The sequence below is a fragment of the Penaeus monodon genome, chromosome 7 (assembly GCF_015228065.2).
Source record: "Penaeus monodon isolate SGIC_2016 chromosome 7, NSTDA_Pmon_1, whole genome shotgun sequence".
Taxonomy (NCBI): Eukaryota; Metazoa; Arthropoda; class Malacostraca; order Decapoda; family Penaeidae; genus Penaeus; species Penaeus monodon.
Genome location: NC_051392.1, coordinates 30,941,989 through 30,952,935, shown reverse-complemented (window position 1 = coordinate 30,952,935; position 10,947 = coordinate 30,941,989). Strand labels below are relative to the sequence as shown.

The following is a 10,947-nucleotide window of genomic DNA, read 5'->3' as shown; positions in this document are numbered from 1 at the left end:
GGGCTGGCCCGCCCACCCAGCGGCTAGGCAGACAATCGAGGTGAAGCTCCTTGCCCAAGGGAACAACGCGCCGGCCGGTGACTCGAACCCTCGAACTCAGATTGCCGTCGTGACAGTCCCTTTAAAGGGTGTTTCTTACCCTTTTCGAATAATCCCAACCTCCTGTGGGTTATGATATTCTGCTCCGAGAATTCGGGATTTATGACCTTGGGAATATTGACAATCATTTTCTTGTCTTCGTTGTATCGCTCGATTCCATTTTCTACAACTTTTTCATGACCCATTATGACTATGTCCTTGTTTACATCAGCCAAATTTGCAACATTCCTTGCGTGTTGCCCAAGGTGTGACTTAAATTCATTTTTCTTTACCGTCCCTGCAAGCAGTGTTTTTTATTTCTTCCTTTGTGATCTTGATGTCTTTTTCTACCTTTTTTTTCGTTTCATTTAGTTTCCTTTACTTTAGATACATCGGCATATGTAGCTGTGATCTTTTTTGCCTCTTCCAGTATTTGAGACTAGCTGCTTTACAAGTTGTTTTCAGTCTGCTTAACAATGTCATGTGCTTTGATTGCATATCAACTTTTTCTTGCAGGTTCTTTGTCTTGCTTTTTTGTGTATGTTCGTGTGCGCGTGTTTATTTATAGAATGTGAGAACGAGCAAGCAAGAGAGAGAGAGAGGAGGGTAAGAAAGCAGGCCGGCAGGTAGCCAGGCAGGTAGGCAAATTAACATTGATTTGCTTTTACATGTAGGCAGGAATGTGAAGGTGAAAACATCCAAGGGTGTGGCAATAAAAAACGGCACCCCGCATACTAGATGACGCAGTGAGGAGGAAGAGTCTGGTACCATTCCCCCTGACCTGCTGAGGGGCGTGGTCATCCCTCTCTGGAAGGAGAAAGGGGATCGTTGGGACTGTAGCAACTACCGTGGCATTACACTGCTCAACATACCAGGCAAGGTTCTCGCCCACATTCTTCTGAAACGGATCCGCAACCACCTGCATCAGAGACCGGAGCAGTCTGGATTTACTCCTGGCAAGTCCACGATAGACCGTATACTAGCGCTTCGAGTAATTGCGGAACGCCGTCGTGAGTTTGGTCGTGGGTTGCTTGCAACCTACATCGACCTCAAGAAGGCGTTTGACTCGGTGCATCGGGAATCCATATGGGAGATCCTGAGACTCAGGGGAATTCCGACACAGATTATTGGCTTAATAGCAAGCCTTTATACTGGTACTGAAAGTGCTATAACATGTGGTGGGGGTATGTCGAACTTCTTCCCTGTTAATTCAGGGATGAGGCAAGGCTGTGTCCTTGCACCAACACTTTTCAACACTTGTATGGACTGGATAATGAGCAGAGCTACCACCCAAAGTCAGTGTGGAGCAACACTGGGCAATATCAAGGTTTCAGACCTTGACTTTGCCGACGATGTTGCCATCCTATCTGAGTCCTTGGAGTCACTGGTGGCGGATCTTGATGCATTTAGCAATGAGGCGAAGCCCCTAGGCCTAGAGGTCTCCTGGACCAAGACCAAAATTCAGGACTTTGGGGGCCTGTTAGGGGAACCTGTTCAGTCGATCCATGTTTGCGGCGAGGACGTTGAAGTTACAGAAAGTTTTACATACCTTGGTAACATAGTCCATATCTCTGGGTTGTCAGACCAAGAAGTCAGTAGACGGATTGATCTGCCAACAGGAGCCATGAACTCGATCAACAAGAGCGTTTGGAGATGTCGGTACCTATGCAGAAGGACCAAGCTGCGTGTCTTCAAGGCCTTGATACTGCCAGTTTTGCTCTATGGAAGCGAAACCTGGACGCTATCCAGTGTCTTGGAGTCTCGCCTTAATGTCTCTTGTAACAAGTCCCTTCGACGGATCATGGGGTACAGTTGGCAGGACCACGTGTCCAACCGGCAGTTACACCGTAAGACTGGCATGAGACCTGTTCCTTGCATAATCCGGGATCGCCAACTCCGGCTATATGGGCACCTAGATCGTCTCCCTCTGGACGACCCTGCCCATCAGGTTGTCTCTCTGCGAGACAACCCTGGGTGGAGGAGACCTGTCGCGAGGTGTTAGAGATGGGCCGTGGGCCTGCCTGGAGACTCGCCTCGAGGGATCCTCGTGGCTGGAAGCGAAGGGTGGATGCGGCCATGCGCCCCCGTCGGCGTTAGCCCCTTGATGATGATGAATATGAATTCGCGTAATAATTATGATGAGACTAGTATGATATATGTGGTTCAGGATAATAATGATATTGATTGTAATGAAATAATGATATCAGTAGAGACATTGACTATAATAATGATAATTAAAATGATAATAATGAATAATGATAATAAAAGTAATTATGATAATGGTGATATTAAAGATCATAATGACAATAACTGTTAATAGTGTTATATCATTATTGTTATTATTATTATTATTATTATCACCATTATTACTATATCATTATTATTATTATTATTACTATTACTAATATCATTATTATCATTATTATTATCATTATTATCACCTACATCATTATCATCATCACCAACACCAATACCATTAATAATCTTGAAATTAGTAATTGTAATAAAAATGATAATAATGATTATATTATGATAATGAGGATGACAATGATGGTAATGGTGATAAGTAATAATAATAATGATAATGATCACAATAACATTAATGACAATAGTAGTAGTAGTGATGATAATGAGGATGATAATAATAATTATAATAACAACGACAACAAGAATAATCATAAAAACCTACCAATAATGATATTAATTAACTAATAATGGTGATACATACTAATAACCATAATAATGATAATTACAATGATTATATGATAATGGTAATGATAACTAATTATAATAATAATGATAACGGTTATTATGATGTGATGAAGACAATACTCCGAATACTAGTCCGATACCCGGCGCCGTTTCTTCGCTGGACAATATGAGCTGGGCAACAAATAAGACGGAAAGTTGTAGTTGGTGCTGATGTGGCAGTTCTGGAACTTGAAAACTAAGATACAGACCATGAAAATTGCATCAACTATTTTGAAGATCAAATGATGCGTAGTGCAAGAGAAAACAACAATTAGAGATTCGAATGAAGGCTAGAAAATTAGAAATGGAAGGTATCTCACTGCTAGGACAACACCTACAGCCGATGGACGTAAACAGAGGGAAAGCTAAAGAAAGAATCAAAACCTGAAAATGGCTGCACAAACCCAGCCATCGAGAACTAAGGCAATAAAAGCAAACGAACAAAAGCGGATTCACAAAATTTACCCCAAAAGAAAGAGATGACATGCGTTGCACTAGCCTTTTACTGTAATATGGATACCTGGATGATAATAAAATGTCTACAAAAAATCCATTTCAACCGGAATTCTTGGAAAAGATCTTGAAATTTGAAAGCATGGATTATGAGCCGATCAATAAAATGAAAATATCCAGTGAGCCCTAATGGCATTGGAAGTGTATAATAATAATAACAATAATCACAATGGAAAAGACTGTAATAATAATATATACAACAATGATATTAATCATAGTAATGATAGTAATAATAATAAGTCATCATAATTGTATTATTATTATTATTATTATTATCATAATCATTATTATTATCATCATCATCATCATTGGTAGTAGTGGTATCAATATTATTATTATTATTACTATCATTCATTATCATTTTATTATTAATATATATATATATATATATATATATATATATATATATATATATATATATATTACTATCATTATTATAACTGTTGGTAATAATAGTAGCAGTAGTAGTGATAGTAATAGTAGTAGCAATAGCAGTAGTATTACTACAGTAGTGGCGTCAGTGGTGTTAGTAGTAATAGAGTCATCATCATTACTATTATTATCATTATCATTTTTGTTATTATTATTATTATTATTATTATTGTTGTTGTTGTTGTTGCTGTTGTTGTTATTGTTATTATTGATAATAAGATATAATGATACTAGTAATTATGATAAAAGTTATAATAATAATGATAATAATAATAATAATAAAAATAATAACAATAATAATCATTATTATATTGATGATAATGATAATAATAACAACAGTGATAATAATCATTATCATCATGGTAATGACAATACTAATAATAAGAAGAATAAATTGATGATGGTGATGATGATAATAATAACAATGATAGTGATGATGATGATGATGATGATGATGATAGTGATAATAATAATAATAACAATGATAATGATAATATTAATAATAGCAATATTGGTAATAAGCATCATCATAATAATAAGGGTAATGATAATGATAAAAAGAAAAAGAAAAAAAAAATATATATATATATATATATATATATATATATATATATATATATATATATATATATATATATATATATATATATATATATATATAAATATATATATATATATAACAATGAATGAATAGAAAAACACTCTTCCGTGTCAATGGAAGAAAAATCCACAATACAAAAACTAGATTTATTGAAAATGAGACTACTGTATTGTGGGTTTTTCTTCCAAATATAACAATAAAAAATAATGAAAATATGTAATGTATTGATGGTAACAATGACAGTAGTACTACTAAAAAGGATAATGATGACAGTGACGATTGTGGAATGTATGTCTAATACTATTATCTGAGGCAACGATTTTCCATAAGAAAATTAACTCCGTAGCGGTAACTAAAAATTTACGTCAGCAGATGTTTGACAGGTAATAATAAAATAGTGATGCTGATCTCATACAGATGATAATGTCTGTGATAATAATAATGATGATGATAACAATAATGGTTATAACAATGATAATAACGATGATGCTATGCATATATTTATTAGTTTATTTTCAAAGCAACGATTTTCCGGAAGTAACTAGAAAATCGCCCTCGCAGATATCAGCACCCGAATCTGCTGCACGCTCCAAGAAAATACTGATTGCAAAAAAAAAAAAAAATGATATGGTCTCGCATGTTAAACTGGATGCATTTGATGACTCAAGCGTGAATAACTGAATACATTTTAGGCAGCGACCCCCGCGCCCCGACGAAACATTTGAATGGAACGAGCGCTTGGGAAAAAAAACAACAAGTTAGGTTTTCTTGTACATTTATTGTCGCTTCCTTAAGGCAGTATTGTCTACTAGCCGAAGTTCTTGGGTGATGCAGAAATCCCAAGAGAAACGTAAAGAGGTCCTTTGCTATAGATACCAACGCCAAACGTAAAACAAAATGCGTAAATAATTGGTAGGCAGCATCTTGTTGTTGCCTTCGAGGACAAGGCGCCAAACGGAGCCTCCGAATGCACTGCCTATTTTTTCTAGTAATTCAGAGGTAAGCAAGGGGAAATTCGTTGCGTTTTATGGTAAGAGTGTGTATGCTTAGTGTAAAGAATATGTAGGCTATATGAGATGAGGGGTGGGAGCATCGGAGGAGTCGCATATGCATGTTTGAGGAGGCGAAGCGGTTCCAGAATATAACATTGAAAGGAAGACATACCTTATTTTTAACCGTAGGCAGGTGTACGTAGCATTATTTATCCCCTAAAGAAGCACCTGGTAGTGTATTTGTATTTCTCTGTCATTTAGTAACAGTTCAGGCCACAGAATCACGGCTGCATCCAGCAAGTCAAAAGAACGCCATCGGTAAGCCTGAGGAGCAGAAGGCGCCAAAAACGCCTTTATAGCACTCCATCTCAGCTCATACGGCGGTTGTCAGCAGTTTTCAAGCTGAAAACTCAGGTTTTATATACTTGTTATTCCGGAAATTCCCTCTGGTTTCTTATCCCATCACTGCCCCGTAGCCTCTGGCTGTGAGGGGGGGAACAAGGCAGGTCAAATATTTGTCAAAGTCAAGGCAAGGCAAATAATGTATGCAAATGGCAGTGTAAATAAATCTAAGAAACTTATCTTCTAAGTACTTCTGTTGCAAGTGAACAGTAACAAATTATTAGACACACAAGTGTCAGAGAGCCCAATCAATTGAAACTCATTGGTATGTTTGCCAGAAAACTTAGTGTCCAAAAATGGCAATTCTTTACAGTGCAGACACTCTGCTAGAGTCCCCAACTCCCCATCGCAGAATTTATTCATCTTCCAAATTACTGACTGGGTGTGCCCAAGGGTTGATGGGCCTCTGTAATGCTGGGGCACCCAGTCACAGCAGAAACTGTGTCTTCGCCTCCGTATACACAGCAAAATGAAACCAAGTGGACTTTCTGTGATAAACCAAGTGGACTTTCTGTGATCTTACTCCTTTATCTGTGGCATGACTGTCTATGTCAGGTTACTTTAGCAATATATCGTCAAGCTTTATCATGTCAGAATATATGTGAGGGGGATTTGTTGGAGTGCTGAGGGTGTGCAGGCCAGGATGATCCAGTTAGATGTCTCACTAACCTCTCCTGTGTATTGCTGAGTGAAAATAAATATTTACAGAAAATTCCACTAGTAACCAACAGTTCATTCTAATTTTTTATTATTTTTTATTATTGTTGCTGTTATAATTATTGTTTTTGTTATTATTATTATTATCATTATTATTTATTTATTTATTTTATTATTTTATTATTATTGTGTAGCATATCTGCCAATCTTGACCATACTTGAACTAATTGATTTCTCTCACCATCTACTTCTCACATATACAGGAGTTATGCCCTGGAGCCCACATTAAATATTATAGTGACCCTGTATATGTGCTGTATAGCTTATATATCATATTTTACCCGATAATTTCTATGGTAACCTCCATGCCCTCCCCTCCTATCAGGGCTAAGTTTGTGTTGATATGAAGAGTAAAGAGTGAGAGGAATCTATCAGTACTAGTATTGTCAAGATTGGGTGCGCATAAGTATTCTGAACAATTCTTATCGATGTGATGATAAAGTTGCAGCATTTTCTTGCAGTACACACTAATTTGATAAACCTGTGTGTGTGTGTTTGTCGATGTGTCTGTGTGTAATTGTGCATTCTAATTTCACTTATTTTTTCAAGCATATTCCTAGTTAATGATCACATATTAAATCCATCATTCCTTATGAGATTGCCATATATATTCTTTCATTTTATGAAGAAATTAGTCTGTTTTCTTTATTAAGTTATATAAGTTATTTAGGTCAAAAACATTAACCCATAATTGACGGGTAGCATTCATAGTGGCCTGGGCCTCGCTGCCGGGGGCTTATATCGTCGCCCGAGCATGCGCGACCACTCATGCCAAATACCAGCATCCCATGCCGTTTCTTCGTAATACTACGAAGATATGTTGTATTTTCAATTTTCATTATTTTTTTACAGTGTCTACTTGCCAAACTTCCTTATAAATCGAGACTGAAGGGCATTTTTGTTGTTATATAGCCTCCATAGTTGATCATTATTCGGTCTATAGTCCGAATAAAATAAGCAGTGTGTGGCATCATGGAGTTGAAATTGTCGGTTTGTTGCATTTTTTTTGTTTGTTGCATGGTAAAAATGAGAAAGTGTTAGAACCGACTTAATCACACTTTCACTGGCAAAAAAATAATCTTTTGCCGTGATTGTAACAAAAAAAAAACTCATGTCATGTCCATGCATACTCTATGGCATGTGCGTACGTGCCCCCGGCAGATGGTCCCGCCATGCCATGGCATGTACGTACATGCCACCCGTCGGCAATGGGTTAATACCTGTTCAATTATTTCCACCATATTTAAATACCATCATAATAAACTTAAGTTTACCAAAACAAATCAGTCCAGAAACTGTTGTCTGAAGTTTACTTTCCTCTGATATTTTACTTAGATTTTTTAGCTAATATTAATTGTCTTAGTTTCCAGCACATAAACAATGCCATCAGACAGGAAGGACAAGGATAAGAAGGAGAAAGAAAAGGAAAGTTCAGAGATAGAGAAAGATGTAGCGGATGTGCCAATGGAGGATGAGGATGAGGATGATGAGAAGGAGGAGGGTGGGATCCGGATAGGAGACATATATCTGCCTCCACCCCCTCCACCAGCTTGCACCTTTGACAGTACAGGCCCTCGGTTGGTCATTACGCATATTGAAAATAACTTCTTTAAGAGTTATGCTGGAAGGCAGGTAAGACTACACACTTCTGATGCCACTTCTGTAAGGCATATAGATTCTTGTTCAGCAGAAGAATCTTAAACTTCACTCATATTTTGTGGGTAGAATTTAATGAAATAAGATGATAATGATTAATTAATCAATTCCCATAAATGTAATTTTGTTATTAACTATTGTATTTTAGATTTCAATATTGAACTCATTGGATTTTAGAATTAATTATATGTGGTTTTCAGTCTAACAGAAGGAAAGGTAATCTCAATTTTTTTTCTCTAATTTTGTCTCTCAGGTACTGGGTCCATTTCACAAGAGCTTTACATCAATTGTTGGTCCAAATGGCAGTGGAAAAAGTAATGTTATTGATTCAATGCTCTTTGTGTTTGGTTACCGTGCTCAGAAGATCCGTTCAAAAAAGATTTCTGTTTTGATTCACAACTCTGAAGCTCATCCAAATGTACAGAGTTGTACAGTTGCTGTGCACTTTCAGAAAATTATTGACAAAGAAGATGATTTTGAGGTTATCCCAAACTCACAGTTTGTTGTTTCACGAACAGCATTTAAGGACAATTCCTCATTTTACCAGATAAATGGAAAGAGGTGTCAGTTTAAAGTGGTGGCTAAGGAACTCAGGGCACATGGCATTGATCTTGATCACAATCGTTTCCTGATTCTCCAAGGTGAAGTTGAACAGATTGCTATGATGAAACCCAAGGCACTTACTGAGCATGACACTGGAATGCTGGAGTTTTTAGAGGATATAGTGGGTTCCTCAAGATTTAAAGAACCTATAGAATTATTGTCCAAGAGAGTCGAAGAACTGAATGAAGCAAGGGGAGAAAAGCTGAATCGTGTGAAGATGGTGGAGAAAGAGAAGGATGAATTGGAAGGACCAAAAGATGCTGCAGTTGAACACCTCAGGCTTGAAAATGACATAACTCGCAAGAAGCACACACTTTACCAACGTTATTATCTTGACTGCTCTCGTACCAAAGAAAAGGCAGAGGAGAAAAAGAAGGAGATAGATGAAGGCATGAGTGATGTAAAGAAGAAACTAGAAGAGTTAAATGAGAAGAAGAAGGAGAAAGAAGATGAGATTAAGAAGAGGGGGAAGGTCTTGGAAAACATTAGCAAGACAAAGGAAGAGTGTTCAGAGAAATTTAAAGGACTTGAGAGTGAAGATGTCAAACTACAAGAAGACCTAAAACACAAGAACCAGAAAAGGAAAAAATTGATAAGTCAGCTCAACACTGAGAAAACCAAACTGGAGGAACTTCTTCAGGTGCCTGAGAAGAATGAAAAGGATATACAGGAGTGTGAGGGTCTGCGTGATACTTTGGAGGAGAAGAGAAAGAAGGAGGAGGAAGCTTACCACAAGGCAATGACAACTCTCAACTCAGAAACTCAGCAGCTTCAGGATGAGAAAGCCAAATATGAAACACAACTTATTGATCTGCGTAAGGAAGTAGACGAAACCAAGAGTGTTGTTGATATTGCCCAATCTGAGCTGGATATTTACCAGAGCACTGAGCGAAGTGAGAAGAAGAAACTTGAACAGATTGTAGCGGGACTTGAAAAAGCAGAAAATACTGTTAGCAGTAGGGAAGAGGAAGTGCAAAGATTAGATGAACAAATTCCAAAGAGTGAACAAAAATTAAATGAAGATATGTTGCGACTACAACAACTTATTCCCGAACAGCAACAGGTTGAAGAAGAACTGAGAAATTCACGATTGAAGCTTGAAGAAAAACGTAGTGCTATGCAGTCCTCACGTTCTCGTGGTAGGGTTATGGATGCTATTATGGAACAGAAAAGAAATGGTAATATACCTGGAATTTTTGGTCGTTTAGGTGACCTTGGTGGAATAGATGAGAAATATGATGTAGCTATTAGCACTGCATGTGGACCTCTTGACAACATAGTTGTAGACTGTGTAGAAACTGCTCAGAAATGTATTGGGTTTTTGAAGAAGCATGGCATTGGAACAGCTACCTTCATTGCCTTAGACAAGATGGAAAGATGGAGAAGCCAGTGTGAAAGGTCCATGCAGACTCCAGAGAATGTGCCTCGCCTCTTTGATTTGGTAAGAATGAATGATGAAAGAGTTAAAACAGCATTTTACTTTGCTCTTCGAGATACCCTTGTGGCTGTAGACCTTGATCAGGCTTCTAGAATTGCCTATGGAAGAGTGCGTCATCGTGTAGTTACCCAGAAGGGAGAGTTGATTGAACCGGCTGGTACAATGAGTGGAGGTGGACGTTCAGTCAACAGAGGACGAATGGGTAAACAAGCAACTATTGTCAACGTAGATCCTAGAGAGATTCAGCAAGTAGAGCACAAGGTTGATGAACTAACACAGAAGGCAGGGCAGCTCAGAAGGGATCGGGCAGAATTGGAGGACTCAGTCCAGCAATTAACACGAGAGCTGAAGACAATGAAGATGAATCAACAGAAGTTTAAAATGGAAATAGAGGCTGCCAAGCAACAGTTAACATCACTAAAGCAACAAAAGAAGGAACAGGAAGAAAAGGTAAAGTCTGTAAAACCAGATCCCACACAAATAAAAAAAATGGAGAAGGCAATTGAGAGTAAAATGAAAGTCTACAAGGAAGCAGCAGCCTCTGCTCAAACAGTAGAAGCAGAAGTTACTAGAATTCATCAACAGATCATGGAGGTCACAGGAGGAAAGATGAAAGGGCTCAAAAAATCTCTTGAAGTTGTTATTAAAAAAATGGAAAAGGTCAATGCAGAAATTACCCGACTTCAGGTATGAAATTTATTTAAGCCTTAATTATTTGTGACTGGCTGAATGATCATGATGCACAAAAGTGATTCATTGAAAGA

General features: G+C 37.6%; 1 protein-coding gene across 2 annotated transcripts in view; it reads left to right on the top strand.

The window, feature by feature from the left end:
• Positions 1 to 5,143: 5,143 nt before the first annotated feature.
• LOC119575210 (structural maintenance of chromosomes protein 4-like) overlaps positions 5,144 to 10,947 on the top strand; it is a 16,402-nt gene continuing 10,598 nt past the window's right edge. Inside the window, exons 1-3 of one of the 2 annotated variants that reach the window (XM_037922703.1) lie at positions 5,144 to 5,374; positions 7,850 to 8,118; positions 8,396 to 10,870. In XM_037922703.1, the coding sequence (XP_037778631.1) occupies positions 7,867 to 8,118; positions 8,396 to 10,870 (2,727 nt within the window). In that variant the 5' untranslated portion in view covers positions 5,144 to 5,374; positions 7,850 to 7,866. Of the gene's footprint in view, positions 5,375 to 5,707; positions 5,782 to 7,849; positions 8,119 to 8,395; positions 10,871 to 10,947 lie in introns of those variants that run through there. The other variant, XM_037922704.1, reaches the window with a different exon arrangement.